At 42.6% G+C, this 18,069-nt stretch overlaps 1 protein-coding gene across 1 annotated transcript in view; it reads left to right on the top strand.

The window, feature by feature from the left end:
• The window catches only part of LOC126198736 (calcium/calmodulin-dependent protein kinase type IV-like), a 610,244-nt gene that overhangs the window by 451,595 nt on the left and 140,580 nt on the right, over window positions 1-18,069 (top strand). The window contains exon 4 of the mRNA XM_049935272.1: window positions 4,231-4,299. Within this exon, the coding sequence (XP_049791229.1) occupies window positions 4,231-4,299 (69 nt within the window). The remainder of the gene's footprint in view (window positions 1-4,230; window positions 4,300-18,069) is intronic.

Raw genomic sequence — 18,069 nt, 5'->3', positions numbered from 1 at the left:
GTACTAGACAAGGACTGCAACCACCAAACTTTGCCCTTTGTGTTCAAGTGCTTGTGTACTGATTTGGAAAACTATGAGTACCACTAAATCCAAATGCTTTAGCATAACGGGATAGCAATATTACTTTTAGGCAATAAAATGTCATGTGGAATGAGACTAAAATACCCATAACAATAGATTCCTGTTTTATGATAGAAAAATAGTGTTTTTAAAAAAAAATATCATTTTTCCTTACCTTCAATCTCAACGACTCACAGCTTAAATAATCAAACTGATCTGAAATTGAGACAGTCTCATTTAAAGACAACTGGTAACTATTACTGAACCTATGGAATTCCAGTCCCAAAGAAAGGAGGTGTTGAGAAAACTGAAAATTACCGAACTATCAGTTTAGTAAGTCACGGCTGCAAAATACTAAACGAATTCTTTACAGGCGAATTGAAAAACTAGTAGAAGCCGACCTCGGGGAAGATCAGTTTGGATTCCGTAGACATGTTGGAACACGTGAGGCAATACTGACAATACAACTTACCTTAAAAATAGATTAAGGAAAGGCAAACCTACGTTTCTAGCTTTTGTAGACTTAGAGAAAACTTTTGACAATGTTGACTGGAATACTCTGTTTCGAAATGGCTCATGTGGCTCTGAGCACTATGGGACTTAACTTCTGAGAACTTAGAACTACTTAAACCTAACTAATCTAATGACATCACACACATCCATGCCCGAGGCAGGATTCGAACATGCGACCGTAGCGGTCGCGCGGTTCCAGACTGTAGCGCCTAGAACCGCTCGGCCACTCCGGCCGATCACTCTCTTTCAAATTCTGAGGGTGGCAGGGGTCAAATAGAGGGAGCTAAAAGCTATTTACAATTTGTACAGACACCAGATGGCAGTTATAAGAGTCGAGGGGCATGGAAGGGAAGCAGTGGTTGGAAAGGGAGTGAGACAGGGCTGTAGGCTACCCTCGATGTTATTGAATCTGTATATTGAGCAAGCAGTAAAGGAAACAAAAGAAAAATTCGGAGTAGGAATTACAAACCATGGAGAAGAAATAAATACTTTGAGGCTCACCGATGACATTGCAAATCTGTCAGAGACAGCAAAGGATCTGGAAGAGCAGTTGAACGGCGTGGACAGTGTCTTGAAAGGAGGATATAAGATGAACACCAACAAAGCAAAACGAGGATAATGGCATGTAGTCGAATTACATCGGGTGATGCTGAGGGAATTAAATTAGGAAATGAGACACTTAAAGTAGCAAATATTTGGGGAGCAAAATAACTAATGATGGTCGAAGTAGAGAGGATATCAATTGTAAACTGGCAATGGCAAGGAAAGCGTTTCTGAAGAAGGGAAAATTGTTATCATCGAGTATAGATTTAAGTGTCAGGAAGTCGTTTCTGAAAGCATTTGTATGGAGTGTAGCCACGTATGGAAGTGAAACGTGGATGATAAATAGGTTAGACAAGAAGAGAATAGAAGCTTTCAAAATGTGGTGCTAGAGAAGAATGTTGAAGATCAGATGGGAAGATCACATAACTAATGAGGAAGTATTGAATAGAATTGGGGAGGAGAGGTATCAAGACATCACCAACTTAGTACTGGAGAGCAGCTTGGAGGGTAAAACTCGTAGAGGGAGGCCAAGAGATGAATACACTGTTGTTGTGCTCTTCAGTCCTGAGACTGGTTTGATGCAGCTCTCCATGCTATACAGTAAAGCTGCATGTCCTCGGGAAAAATTACGGCTGTAGTTTCCCTTTGCTTTCAGCCGTTCGCAGTACCAGCACAGCAAGGCCGTTTTGGTTAATGTTACAAGGCCAGATCAGTCAATCATCCAGACTGTTGCCCCTGCAACTACTGAAAAGGCTGCTGCCCCTCTTCAGGAACCACATGTTTGTCTGGCCTCTCAACAGATACCCCTCCGTTGTGGTTGCACCTACGGTACGGCCATCTGTATCCTTGAGGCACGAAAGCCTCCCCACCAACTGCAAGGTCCATGGTTCATGGGGGGGCATGAATACACTAAGCAGATTCAAAAGGAAGTAGGTTGCAGTAGGTACTGGGAGATGAAGAAGTTTGCACTGGATAGAGTAGTATGGAGAGCTGCATCAAACCAGCCTCTGGACTGAAGACCACCACAACAACAACAACAACAGCAACAACAATGGTGTAATGCACGTAAAGTAAGAGTAAAGGTGATTCAGCAGAAGAAAGTAGTGAGAATATTGTATAATGCACTTGGTCATACATTATACGCAAGACATTGTTTAAGGATTTTGGGTTTATTACATTCATTTTCCAAGACATTTACTCAATAATTACATAATAAAAATTAGTCTCAGCTGAACTGCAATTTGCACAGTTAGACTGTGTTTACTGTAAATTGGCTGATTTCACTTGGGTCTAGCGGGGAGCGGAGGAAGTAAGCCCGGCTCCCACACAGAGCCATACACGGTTACGAACTGTGCGGGAGGTAACAAGCCACACTTGACTCCTACAGTGCTGGCACCATAAACCGTGCTTCGTGCCTATACGGAAGCAGAAGTCACGCACAGAAGTAAATAATCCCTTAAATGATGTTCGCAACACATCTCAAATGCTCATATGAGTCCTCATGTTAAATAAAGAACGTAACTGCTGAAATAGCCACATGGAAAGTAAACAGTACTAAATGCAGTTAAGTGCTAAAAAGTATCACAACAGACGACATTGGTTATCTCATGCTGTACTGTCAACTAGCCAATGTTGGCCACAGCCAAAAGCAATACACTACCGGCCGAAGCCGTCCAGCTTCTACCTATTTGGAACTAGGGAGCGGTCGACCAACTTAAAGTGAACACACTGTACAACGCAAGGCACACCGACTAGTCTCATGCAGACTTTGCCCTCGTTTCTAGGGCCCATAGTAGAGTTGTGTACTCTGGTTCAAAGTTATCCAACAAGCTCGAGTCTAACATAAAGCAAAAAATTGAGAATCCGTACCAATTCACAAGATGATTAAAAACATACTTCGTTAGAAACGGTTCTATCACTTCTCTGAATATGTATTTTCAGGGACTGAAAACTTCTGTTAGATACAAGGCAAATATTAGTTCAATGGTTCAAATGGCTCTGAGCACTATGGGACTCAACTGCTGAGGTCATTAGTCCCCTAGAACTTAGAACTAGTTAAACCTAACTAACCTAAGGACATCACAAACATCCATGCCCGAGGCAGGATTCGAACCTGCGACCGTAGCGGTCTTGCGGTTCCAGACTGCAGCGCCTTTAACCGCACGGCCCAAATATTAGTGCTCATTGTCAAACTGTGTGAGTAGTAATAGACTGTAAATAGGTCTCAGCATTTCCATATACTGGTAAATATGTTCTTTGAAAGTCAAGCACACGTGAAGCTATTAAAACCAGATAAACAGCAGCTACTCTAACTGTGGCTTTTTGAAAGAAGTAGGTATCTTTCTAATTTATATGATTAAGTTTAGCTGGCATAAGCATGACTAGCACTAAGTACTGCAGTGGTAGTGTATTGTTAATATAGCATATAGATTAAGTGTATCTCAATTTCTCCTTTCTTAACGTATAACTGAGCTCGTTCCACATCCCGAGGGCTCTATTTGTTGACGAGATCTACGAAACACGATGAATGAATGTAAATCTTCGAACTGATAACACATTGGGTACACCAGAGAATCCTCTGTCCTTTGTCCTGCCTGCTTCGGATCACGTATTCAGAGGTGCGATCAAATACCCCTCTGGCCACACAGATAAAGTTTTTCCGTGATTCCCATAAGGCAAATGCTTGGATGGTTCATTTGAAAAGGGCAGGTTCGATTTTCTTCCGCACACTGCCCTAACACGAACTTGTGCTCCATCTCTAGTGACAGCGATGTCGACGAGACATTTAAAAAAAATGGTTCAAATGGCTCTGAGCACTATGGGACTTAACTTCTAAGGTCATCAGTCCCCTAGAACTTAGAACTACTTAAACCTAACTAACCTAAGGACATCACACACATCCATGCCCGAGGCAGGTTTCGAACCTGCGACCGTAGCGGTCGCGCTGTTCCAGACTGTAGCGCCTAGAACCGCTCGGCCACTCCGGCCGGCCGAGACATTTATTTAATCTTCCTTTCTTCCTTCAGTTAATGTCTTTAGACCGCAAGTGATACTGTATCCAGCATACTTTTCTGGAGCCAGATGAATGAGTCGGCCGCCATTTTTTTGTTGCAGGCGCGGCTGGTGAGGAGTGCGGCGATGAAGCAGCTGCCGATCCTGCGGACGCTCAGACATCCCAACATCGTGAGTGCTCTGCCGTAACTGTACAGAAATTTGCTTCCAAATCAAGCAATTCAATTATCTAATACTAATAACAAGTACATTATCTGATCAGAAGTGTCCAGATACTTATTAGTGGACACTATGGGGTACACCTTTCGCCTTGATGACCATTTGGACTCTTCTGGGGACACTTTCAGTGAGGCGTGTGAAAGTGTGGAGGAATTGCAGCACATTCATCCTCTACAGCAGAAAGTGGGGAAAGTAGAAATGTTGGCAATGTTGTTCTAACTCAACCCAAAGGTGTTCCATTGGTTTCAAGTCGGAACCCTGGTCAGACCAGACCATTTCAGGAATGTTATTATGAACAAACTATTGCCTCACAGACGCTACTTTATGGCAGGGTGCTTTATCATGCTGACACAAACAATCATTATTTTCAAACTATTCCTTTACTATAAGCAGTACACAGTGCTGTAAAGTATGTTCATATCCTTCCACCTTTAACGTTTTCTGAAGCGGAATAGGGGCCACATCTCAACCACGAAAGAAACTTCCATTCCATACTGCACTTTCCGCACTACATATGACGGCAGGTAACATTCTCCAGTCATACAGCGTGTGTCTTACGACGAGCTGCACACCCATTGTACCCCCATCTTTTTAACTCGTAACGCACGATCATTTTGCTAGCTGGATTGCTGATAGCTCTTTGGAACCTGTTTTGTATGGCTTTATCGTATCCAAGGACGTGTTTCGGACTTTCACCCACCTCAGTTTGCATAGTACATTAGATCTTTATCTATCGCGTTTTCATTTACGAGATTTTTGACCGTTACAGCTGCGCTTTCCAAAATAACGATTCGTTTTTGCACAGGGCAGCTGCTGCTTCCGAACTGCAGTCAATAAATAGTTATACTAGTCAAGATCTAATGTATCATGCAAGTTGAAGATAGTAAAAGCCAGACTGCGTAGTTGCATTAAATGAAACTATACAAAAGAAGTGGCTGATTGCTGTATTTCTTCAAACAATTCAGTCAACAGCCACAGAGCACAATCACCATTAATACCGAAAAAATTAGGTTGTACTTATTGACTACAGTATAAATACTTTTTTGCATAGTGAAGCTGAGTCACAGAACAGAGTTGAAGCCTATATAAATGAGTTAAAATTTTGGTATCTGTCAGTAGCTAGAGCCCGCGCAAAATACCGTGGGCAGTGGAAGCGCAGACATCAGGGCACCTGTGCGGAGGGTGGTAGTGGTAAGGGCTGTGGGCAGGTATACGGAAAATGCCGAGCGCTGAGGGAAGTACCGTTCAAATCTGAAGCCAATACTCACATTTTTTGTAAATATTAGGTGTAGCCCTTGCATGGAGGCCATTCAAAAAGTTCTGCCACCCCTGCTTTGGTTAGAATTTAAAAAGAATTTAGCCGAAAATGCAGCGATCTATTTTCGCCTGGCTTGTTAACCATTTGTAACTTTCAGCGAAGTGTCACTGTCAGTAGGCTGTTTAGGTTTTTATGTTGGTAACGCCACGTAGTGCTCTGTATGAAAATCGCTGACTGCCTTGTGTGCAGTCTGTGGTTGGCTGGACTCACTGTTGGAATATTCGTTAGTGTAGTGTTGGGCTGTTGGATGTGAATAGCGCATAGCGTTGGGCAGTTGGAGGTGAGCCGCCAGCAGTGGTGGATGTGGGGAGAGAGATGCCAGAGTTTTGAGAGGTTACTAAGGTTACTATGAGCGGACGATCTGGACGTGTGTCCGCCACAAAAAGAAAATTTGATTAATTGGATGTCACAATATATATTATGACTTTTGAACGCTATTAAGGTAAATACATTGTTTGTTCTCTGTCAAAATATTTCATTTCCTAACTATGCCTATCAGTAGTTAGTGCCTTCAGTAGTTAGCATCTTTTATTTAGCTGGCAGTATTGTCGCTCGCTGTGTTGCAGTAGTTCGAGTAACGAAGGTTTTTGTGAGGTAACTGATTTATGAAAGGTATAAGTTATTGTTAGACAGGGCCATTCTTTTGTAGGGATTATTGAAAGTCAAAATGCGTTGCGCTAAAATGTTGTCTATCAGTTTAGTGATGATCAGAATAAGTAAAGAGAAAACTGAGTACGTTTGGGTTTTGCTCAGCTCTTTGAAAATCAAATAACGTAAGAGTTTTTCCAGCACTGACATTCTTTACATACAAAGGGGAAGTTTCATCACGAGTGGCGAATTTTGAGTAAAACCTACACATTTCTCATGTGCCATGTTGAAATTTGTTCCTTTTGCCAAATACAGCGGAATTTACACAATCTCGCCTCGTTAGTATGTCGTGCAGACGCAATTACGAGAGAATTCTGAAACAGTGGTTTATTAAGTTTATTAACTGAGGAACCATATGAAAAACCACATCCTCAGTACAAAATAAACGTTTAATGTCTTCATTTACGTTGTTCCTAAACCCACTGCATTTCTCATTTCACCAGCTATCGATGACCCTTAAAAACTACATTCTTTCATCGAAAAAGTTTGTACTTAGTGGAATAACACCCTAGATAACGAAGTTTTTCATAATAATCATACGGAAAAATACTCCCCTCTTTGCATACTATTATTTGCCAAAATCTCATTTCGATATCTCAAATCGTTTATGAAATATGAGAAATATTGTGGGTATTTCACTCTGGCTTTATCGTTGGGGCGGTAGGATCGCAAACGAGTGTGCTACATCACATCCTTGTTCTCGATATTGGTGACAGATAGACACCTCTACGCAAGTCTAAAGAAAATTCAATATGTTAGATAAATTTCTTCAACATATTATGTAATATGCTACAAACGCAAAATCATAGGGACACCTATTTTTCATCGCCAACTTATTCGAATTTCACCCAGTGTCTTACTTCCACGGGAGTATCAAAATAAATATGACTGTTAACTAAATGATTGGCACATCATAATGAAGCGAACATATAAGGCTACTAGTAAAGCATTAATATTTTTTTTCCGAATGGTTTCTGTAAAATCGTTTGAGAAATATTGCAGGGCGTGCGCCTCGATTCCGCCATCGCCAACCGGCTGAAAGGTGGCAAAACACCTCTATGCAACGCAAGACGCCCCCTTCCGCATTCAGACACCTGTTAATATATTTACCAAACTTCCAGAGTCATCAGAAGAAGAGGAAGAATCAACTAAAAGCTGTGCTGAACAAAATGACAGTGATTCTGCAGGACCTTCATCCGTTGCAAACTGCTTCAATCAAGCGCAAGTGAATGATATGATTAGACATCTAAGTCTTCCAATAAATTGGCCTGAATTGTTAGCTACCGGGCTGCAAACGAACACGGCCTGTTACCGCGAACGAAAGTCACATTCTGTCGCAAACGACAAACATGTCTCCTGTCAATCTTCATAATGGAAAACCAATTTGCTTTTTCTACCAATGTTGAAGGACTGTTAATGAAACGATATACGAAAATACCCACCAGGTGAATGGCGGCTATATAGCTCGAAACGCAGCCTAAAATGTCTTCTTTTGCATAATGCGAACAAGTACTAGAGAATTCCCAACTGATCACTGAGTTGCTGTGCTTGAAAATCAAGCTGCTGTAGCCACACTCTTGGAGAAGATTTCGTTCTGCAGTCACAAATGGGTTATCTGCGTCGATCTCAAGATAAGTAATTCTCTTCAGGGACAACAATTGGTGGCGGGGGGAAGGGGGGGGGGGGGGGAGGGTACACCAAAAACCCACGTTTTATATGTCGAGGGGACTCTAGAGGTAAAGATCAACATTGGGTGAGAACACAACGTTCTCTTGGAGAAAACTTGATCGTTGTAGAAAGGAAATCATCACAGACCTTTTGGCATCATTGCATATCATACTTGCATTAATGAAGCAGTTAATCAAGGTTCTGAATAGACATGTAAAATGGTTTGGCTATATATGTAAAAAATTTCTTACATTGAGTAACGGGAAAATAAAAACTGGTGTATTTGATGGATCGTAAATTCGTCAGCTGATAAATGTCCGGAAATTTCCAGGCTCAATGAGTGATCTGAGTGATCCTCATTCTGTAAGGTAATGAAGAATTTCTTTGGAAACTCTAAGGCTCCTAACTATGAAGAACTAATGGAGAATAGACACACTAGTTTTTGTGCACTTTGTTGTAACGTCAGCTTAAAATTACCCTAACTTCGCAGCCATTTCGATGTATTTCCAGATTGTCTTCGTGATGTAAACGAGGAACAGGATGAGTGTTTTCACCAGGAAATAAGTTCAATGGAAGATCTGTGTCTTGGAATATGGGCTATACGTACGTCGGCGGACTGCAGGTGGAGTATCCAGAGTGTATGTCCGAGATCAATGCAGCGGAGAAATCACAGTAACGATGTGCCAGTGACCTAATGGAAGAATATTAATGAACCCTACGCGACTTATGTGAAAACAAATGATGGTAGTTAGATCAGTTCAACCGCTTAATAAAAGTGGAAGACCTTGAGTCATCTAAATGTCTCCTGCATTTAATTATATGTGAGTTATGTAGCTGTATATGCGGAACAGTATCGCTAGATTGTCACATAACGTGAATAAGCTATATCTAAAAAGCTAGAGCTAATGGGACAAAAATTGAAAGCACTTTTGTAATCAGTGGCCCAAATATAAACATAAAAAGGTCAAAATTGTGCTGTTCCAGAATCATTGTTCCCCAGCGTTTTTTGACGCCACAGCATTCTACACTGAAGCGCCAAATAAACTGGTATAGACATGCGTATTCAAATACAGAGATATGTAAATAGACACAACACGGCGCTGCCGTCTGCAACGCCTATATAAGACAACAAGTGTCTGGTACAGTTCTTAAAATGGCACGTTATCAAGATTTAAGTGAGTTTGAACGTGGTGTTCCAGTCGGCGCACGAGAGGTGATATACAGCATCGTCGAGGTGGCGATAAAGTGGGAATTTTCCCGTACGACCATTTCACGAGTGTACCGTGAATATCATGAACCCGCAAAACATCAAATCTCCGACACCGCTGCGGCCGGAAAAATATCCTGCAAGAACGGAACCAACGACGACTCAAGAGAATCGTTCATCGTGACAGACGTGCAACCCTTCTGCAAATGGCTGCAGATTTCAGTACTGACCCATCAGCAAGTGTCAGTGTGCGAACCATTCAACGAAACATCATCGATATGGGCTTTCACAGGCAGAGGTCCACTCGTGTAACCTTGATGACTGCACGACACAAAGCTTTACTCACGCCTGGGGCCGTCAACACCGGAATTGGTCAGTTAATGACTGGGAACGTATTGCCTGGTCGAACGAATCTCGTTGCGAATTGTATCGAACGGATGGACGTTTACGGGTATGGAGACAACCTCATGAATCCATGGACCCTGCATGTCAGCAGCGGACTGTTCAATCTGGTGGAGGCTCTGTAATGGTGCGGGGAGTGTGCAGTTAGAGAGATATATGGGACCCCTGATACGTCTGGATACTCTGACAGGTGCCACGTACGTAAGCATCCTGTCTGATCACCTGCATCCATTCATATCCATTTTGGATTCCGACGGACTTGGGCAATTCCAGTAGGACAATGCGACACTCCATACGTCCGGAATTGCTAGATAGTGGCTCCAGGAACACTCTTCTGAGTTTAAACACTTTCACTGGCCACCAAACTCCCTAGACATTAGCATTATTGAGCATATCTAGGATGCCTTGCAACGTGCTGTTCAGAAGACATCTCCAGCCTACTCTTGCGGATTTAAGGACAGCCCTACAGGGTTCATGGTGTCACTTCCCTCCAGCACTACTTCAGACATTAGCCGAGTCCATGCCAAGTCGTGTTGTGACACTTCTGCGTGCTCGCGGCGACCCTACACAATATTAGACAGATGTACCACTTTGTTTGGCTCTTCAGTTTATGTTTCACTTTATCTGCATGAAAGGGCCGAACGATGGCGAGTAGCAGAACGCGCAGGCGCATTCGCAGCTGTGACCTTCCACGTCTATTTGCTCTCTCAGACCCGTCTGTGGTTGCCAGTTACGTTATTGTTGCGACGCCCGCATCACCTGACTTTTAACTTCGTTCGTAAATACAGGGTAATTCAAAATTCCTGTTACCGACTTCTAGTCGCTTTAGACTGGACTTAGTAGAGGAAACGCCCAGAAATATACCCTCTGGATACAGTAAAATTAGTCTGAGGATGGGATCACTTTCAAATCTCTCGCTTCACGGTACGCACACATCGGAGACAATGAGCTAAAAAATGGTTCAAATGGTTCTGAGCACTATGGGACTTAACATATGAGGTCATCAGCCCCCTATAACTTAGAACTATTTAAACCTAACTAACCAAAGGACATCACACACATCCATGCCCGAGGCAGGATTCGCACCTGCGACCGTAGCGGTCGCGTGGTTCCAGACTGTAGCTCCTAGAACCGCTCGGCCACTCCGGCCGGGGGAGACAATGAACTCTGACCTCTATGCTGTAGGAGCACATGGCACGGGCAATGTTTCACGTATTTGTCCTCGAGTTCTCTTCTATGTGGAAAAGGACATTCTCTTCAAAGTCTAAAGTGCAGCCCGTCCGTGGTGCTCCACAACCAAACACCTTAGTTTGAACGTACCAGTTTCTCGCTACCGTTATTACTAGGATGAAGGTGTCATGTGACGTGCCTAGGGTGTATTGGGATATTTCAAGGTGATCCGACCTTCAAACTAGTTTCTATCCAAATGGTACATTTTCAGACGCGAGTTCCGTATCAAAATGTCATCTACTGAGTCCCCTCTACAACCCCTAGAGGCCTGTAATAGGAATTTGAAATCACCCTTCATACGACTGTTACAAACTATGCCTTCATAACAATGTATTATGGCACGGCTGGGACACTGGAATCTCACCCCACTTAACACTCTTGAGACTGAATTTTAAATGAGTCGAAACCAATGGTGTGAGCGACGCTAAAATACAACTGACATCTAGATCGTTTGATTTCAAATGGTTCAAATTGCTCTGTGCACTATGGGACTCAGCACCTGAGATCATCAGTCCCCTAGAACTTAGAACTACTTAAACCTAACTAACCTAAGGACATCACACACATCCATGCTGGAGGCAGGATTCGAACCTACGACCGTAGCGGTCGCGCGGTTCCAGACTGAAGCGCCTAGAACCGCTCGGCCACACCGGCCGACTGTTTGATTTCAGTTCACATTTTAATGGCTTCTGTTTACTGCATCTGCACAGTTGTTGCGAATATGTTGGTAAAGTTTAATATTTTGCGTATCAAATGGATATTGCAAGAAAGGAACAACAAAGAAAAAGTAAAATCTAAGTGCTTTGTTCGTTCGCTGAACTAGGTAGCAAGTAAGCGCTTCTGTTAAACATAGGTTACCGTTCATCAGAAAAAGAAGAAATTATCTAAAGGAGCTCCTGTAACCCAGTTATATTCTGAATAACTCAGAGCTCCAGAGTTTGGATTCTCCACAACACAAACTTATTCGCCAGCGACTGGCGTCGAATATAGATAGGCATTTATGACTCTTTCAGATATATAGCTTTGGCTGCAGCACAGATTTTAAGGAAGCCATGATATATTTTGTCTAATTTGGGGCGAGTGCTAACTTGATGCATCGTAATCTGAGGCCCCACCAGCGATCGATACAGGGTGGAGGGATGCGCGCCTCACCACGCTAGCGCAGGGGCTGGCTAGCAGCAGGTAATTATGCTCCCAACTTAATATCGGCTAAAGGGTCGTGGAGAAGAACGCTGGTACCTCTTGATTATCGCAACGGTTTTCGGCCATAGATGCAGAAGATGCTTGACAAGAATCAGTTATTGGTTGCAGTTGTAACCTGTTAGTTCAAAATGATATTGAAATCGACAATCTCTTTAAGCGCGTCGTTAAAGAGAACGTCATGTCTTTACAACAAGCCTGAGTCAAAAAGACAGTCCATGAGTGATGCCCTGTAGATTTTCAATGGAAATATGTTCACGGCACAGCCATCTGCAGAATACGTGATGAGTCCGGTCTTCCAGGTGCGTTTCTTTTCGTGTACCCCGCCTCTTACCGCATGCTTTACGCGCTCTTTCTCGGAATTTTTTCTTTGAATAATTTGTTGATTCCACCGTTTCGTCGAAGTATTAGCCCTGGTGCAGTTTCGTAACGTTTTTAGTCGTATCACGAACGATGAGCAATGCCCCTGTTACATGCTTATCCAGTATTCTGAACAGTATTACGAAGCTGCATTAAGTTCATAACCCACAACATTCTGCAGCTGATTTCTTTAAAAACTGTTACTTCATTCAGAAATCAACAATGATTTGTCTTAAAATTATGAGAGTTGCGCTTTTCCACAGAAGTTGCTCTAACGCACTTTCTTCTAAAGGCTTTCTATAAACGAAGTAGATAATGTTGGTCCTAGAAAGTAGTATTTTAATAGCAGTTTACTTTCATAGGCTGAAATTTCCAGATTTCTGTAGGTCGTTGACCAGTTCCATTTTGTGCATGTATTAAGAGGACGACGTCGATCATTATATTAGACTAATCCTTCTTTAGAGCTTATGGCTGCTTGCAAGAAAAAATATATTTTTGCATTATCTCTGCAGACGTATTTCTGCGTCACCATTTGAAGATAAGTAAAGTCACTGTAAGCTGTAATTCAAAACATATACGTTTTCCCTTGAAATTTTTTAAGCTTTATACAATTCCACTACATAAATAACTACTTTTACTGAATAAAGTTCCAGCTATAGGTCCAATCGCTGTATATTGTAATCTCAAGTACAGTGAGCAGCTACTGAACAGCATCTGACTGAAGCAACAACTCAAAAGCAACTGAGTATAAACAACTGTTGTATAACATTTACGTACAGAAATGGAATCCGCACACCCTCCACCAGTAACATTGAAAAATCCAAAAAGTAATGTGCCACATCCTTCAAGACACGGAATACGGTACAGGAAAATAAGTAATTCTAAAGATTGAACTGTACCTTCTTTTTCACACGGCTGCTAACGATTTAAGTACATTTGTGCGTCTTGCTCGTCATAGTGAGGGTAACGAAACCGTTAGCCTACCCACAGAGGCCAATTCACCTGGTAATTGTTGAAATGTCTCATGTTCTGTTGCGATTTTAGACAATCTTTCCATAGTTCTGACCACACTGCTTATTTCTCCCGTAAACGCCTCGCCGCCATGTTGATTACTGAATACTGACGCGGCACCCACATCTACGTATATTTCGTCATTTACTTCACAGAAATCAGATTCCCAAATCCATATCTCCCATGGATATACTTATCCTGTGATCGCTGGTTCTCCAGGATTGCTGGTCCACGGACCCATTTCATATGTTCGAGTTCATCTTAACTTTGTACACCGTCCACACACATTAATGTTACCGCCTGTCAAAAGCCTGAATAACAACCTTTTGTAGCACTGACCGCTGTAAGACGTGCAGGAAGAGAATGAAAGTAGTCCTGAAAGGTACCGACACGGGTTTGGAGCCATGCGACTCCAGTGCCATGGCCACCTGCGTTATGTTTCTAGGTGGAGGATCCATAGTGCGAACTGCCCTATCGAGGTGGGCCCCGCAGTTTTCCGACTGGATTTAAATCCTTAATCTGGTAAAAAGCTATCGGGTACAACAACCGCTTATGGAATTTTTTTAATGAACACAGTCTCGATTGCAAAATGGTTTTTTATTAATACCTCTCTCTCTTCCCTGAGCCTTGTCCCGCGGGTATGCAGGGTCGGCCATGGTTAATCGGATGTGGCACGTTAATGTAAGGGGTGACTGGAAGCTCTTCCTGTCACCACCCCTTACTGCCCGGGATGGGAGTAGTGTACCCCAATTGCCTGCGTCTAGTGTAAGCCATGGAAGAGTGCGAATGTCTTCAGATGTCTGCGAGTGGTGTAAATGAGGCAGAACGCGGGGACCAGCCCGGTATTCACCTAGCGGGATGTGGAAAACCGCCTAAAAACCACATGCATGCTGGCTGGCACACTGGCCTTCTTCGTTAATCCGCCAGGCGGATTCGATCCGGGGTCTGCGCGCCTACCCGAATCTAGGAAGCAGCGCGTTAGCGCTCTCGGCTACCCTGGCGGGTGTTTTTATTAACACTACTTAAGTGTAATTGGTATTAATAATAGCAATTTTGCAAACGAGACTACCTTTATTTAAAAAATCGTTGAGGTGCTCTCTGTACCAAGCCCGTACACTGTGAGCTGTGTACACGCTGCACTGTCCTTCAGATGGACGTTATCATGTCGAGGAAAAACACACTGCATGTAGGGATGGATATGGTCCCCAAGGATAGATGCACACTTGTGTTGATCCATTGCGCTTTCCAGAATGACGAATCACCCAGGGAACGCCTTCCGACCTGGATCCTTCCGACGATTGTTGTAGGGTGTTTGCTTTCAGACGTCTCACGCCGTATACTCTAACGGCCATCTGTTCGAGGGAACATAAAACGTGATTCATTTGAAAAGGCCACCTGTCACCACTCGGTGTACGTCTAGCTGCGGTATTGGCGTGAAATTCGCAGCCTTCGTCGCCGATCGACAGCAGTCAGCATGAATGCATGAATCAAGCGCCTGCTGCGGAGACCCATAAGCAGCAGCGTTCGCCGTATGGTCGTTGAGGAGAATTGTTGGCAGCCCCTTGGTTCATTGCGTGCACAGCTGCTCAAAAGTTGCACGTCTGTTCGCCAGTATACATCTCCGCAGCCGTCGTTCACCCTTGTCATCTACTGCACCACAGTTGTCTCGGTGCTGGTTTTAGATATCGCCATTTTACCATGCACGTTTTACTTAACCGCGGCGGCACACGAAGTTACGAACTTAGCCGTTTCGGAAATACGTCCACCCTTGACCCGAAAGCTAATGATAATACCCTTTTGTACGTCAGATAACCCCCCCCCCCACCCCTTTCCGCATTACGATAACGACTAAGTTGTTTTCCTCTTTCCCCCGGACACGCTTAAATAACCTCTATCTGGTGCTGCCATCTGTGAGTGGTTATTACACGTTGACGTCGAGCGTAGGCTGTGTTCACATAAATGCCATTGGACCTTGTAAATAGCAAACAAAATATTGAGCAATATTTGTTTCCTATTGTTCGGTACAAAAACAAAGACATATCGCGGCTGAACCAGTCATTGTTGCCAATATGTTGCCTGATAAAATCGAAAACTCAGAAGCACTGACCTTCTTCAGCTAAGGCTGCTTCGTTTGGTCTGGTGGCGTGTAACGTCATTCCAATGGCGTCGAACAAGAACCAACTCAAAATCTCGACGTTTCTAGTGAATCAAATTAAGTTTCACACAATTTTAAGTTATGCTCTACAAAAAGGTACGGCCAAACTTTCAGGAAACATTCCTCACACATAAAGAAAGAAAATATGTTATGTGGACATGTGTCCGGAAACGCTTACTTTCCATGTTAGAGCTCATTCTATTACTTCTCTTCAAATCACATTAATCATGGGATGGAAACACACAGCAACAGAGTGTACCAGCGTGACTTCAGACACTCTGTTACAGGAAATGTTCAAAATGTCCTCTCATACATGCATCCACCCTCCGTCGCATGGAATCCCTGATGCGCTGATGCAGCCCTGGAGAATGGCGTATTGTATCACAGCCGTCCACAATACGAGCACGAAGAGTCTCTACATTTGGTACTGGGGTTGCGTAGACAAGAGCTTTCAAATGCCCCCATAAATGAAAGTCAAGAGGGTTGAGGTCAGGAGAGCGTGGAGGCCATAGAATTGGTCTGCCTCTACCAATCCATCGGTCACCGAATCTGTTGTTGAGAAGCGTACGAACACTTCGACTGGAATGTGCAGTAGCTCCATCGTGCATGAACCACATGTTGTGTCGTACTTGTAAAGGCACATGTTCTAACAGCACAGGTAGAGTATCTCGTATGAAATCATGATAACGTGCTCCATTGAGCGTAGATGGAAGAACATGGAGCCCAATCAAGACATCACCAACCCCAAACGTTCACAGAAAATCTGTGTTGATGACGTGATTGCACAATTGCAACATTACCTTCCTTCAATTGGGCCAACTGGCGGTCAATCGAGGAAGTTCAGTACATACTGACGAAACTAAAATGAGCTATAACATGGAAATTAAGCGTTTCCGGACACATGTCCACATAACATCTTTTCTTTATTTGTGTGTTAGGAATGTTTCCTGAAAGTTCGTCCGTACCTTTTTGTAACACCCTGTATACTGTCTGAGCCGAGTTCTAAAGGAAATGGTAGATTTAAAAACACACACAAACAAAAAACTCTAAGAAAACGCCAAAATAAAAATCTAGCAGAATGTTACTGTGATACATACCAAACGACATACATATCAAACGACTCCATTTCGTCAGAGTATTACGAAACTAAAATTGGTTTTCGTCTAGACAGTTACAAGTGTTGTCGATGTTGTAATTAATTAATAGTAATCAAAACGTTGCCTTTTATCAGAACCAAGAATTTAGACCTAGCGCTTCGACTGAAACACCTAACTGGTTCAAAAAAGCTTTACTTAAAAAAGTGTCAAAATTAATTTGAGCTTTTCGCACGTATCACTTGGTAAAATTAGTTTACGAAAGCTGTCTTCCATAAAATCTATTACGTCACTGCGAATAAGTGGTGGCTCAGAAATCCAATACATATTAGTAAATCTGTAGATAACTCCTAAAAGAGAAATCTTATGCGACAACTTGAACCACACAATGGAAGCTTACAAAGTATACGGAAAAGGACGCACAATTTCAAGCAATTTTATGTGCTCGCCACAAGTGTCTGTTACGCTACATCACAACCTACTTTTATTACGTGAAAATTTAGATTATGTTAAAAAAGGGCTTTCCTTCCTTTTGGTTTAATCGACTAGGACAGATCAAATGGTCACAGCCGATCTCAAATTTATTATGAGTGCAGTGAGTACAGTAGAATTGTGCCACAACTCGTAAAGCAGACGATTCACTTGCAATTTACACTTCTCTGCATTTAAATGACGCAGCTCTAACACTCTTATAATTAACTCAACACTTAACAAAATTCTTCCGTGTGACTTCTTGCTGAAATTTGCGCGGTCGTAAACGGTACATACTAATATATGATAGACTCATGAGTTTACAAACGCGTTCAAATAATAATCGCTTTCCCGCGCCTTCTGTAAGTGAAGAAATGTCTGTAGTAGAGGCAGCTGTGCCACATAATGCTCACCTCCTGATCTGACCCTGTGCTCAAACTTTGACTTTGTTCTTGCATCATGATTCTCATTTCATCTCTTTCCCTCGGAATAACGATAAAAAATTAGTGAAAAATATTTCTGTAAATAACTTCATAAAATTAACCACTTGTTTTTTTTAACCAACTGCAAATTTTTTCATTTTATATCAAATGAAAACAGTGGGTCTTACAGTACGTTGCTTACACACACAACTATTACGTTAGTGCGTAAGTTGGTAGTGTATCCGTTTTGTATGTTGGTATTCCAGTTGTTATGGTGTTATGGGTTTATTTATCGATTGCTATTTTTTTATTTGTAGTTAACAGGTCCTATTTGAGTTTACATATTGTCGTTTTGCCATTTGGAGATAGTGACTGGAGCTGTGGACGCTAGAAAATGGATTGCCAGGTGGAGAAACCACAACTTTTCCAACATATTCTACTGTTCAGTTTCAGTAACCGGCTGACAGCAACGGAGGCAACTAGAAACATTTCTACCGTTTATGGGGATAATGCCACTGGACAGAGCACGGCAAGAA

Source organism: Schistocerca nitens, chromosome 8 (assembly GCF_023898315.1).
Source record: "Schistocerca nitens isolate TAMUIC-IGC-003100 chromosome 8, iqSchNite1.1, whole genome shotgun sequence".
NCBI classification, from domain to species: domain Eukaryota; kingdom Metazoa; phylum Arthropoda; class Insecta; order Orthoptera; family Acrididae; genus Schistocerca; species Schistocerca nitens.
The sequence above is the reverse complement of the archived record's forward strand: the minus strand, read 5'-3'. Positions and strand labels throughout refer to the sequence as shown.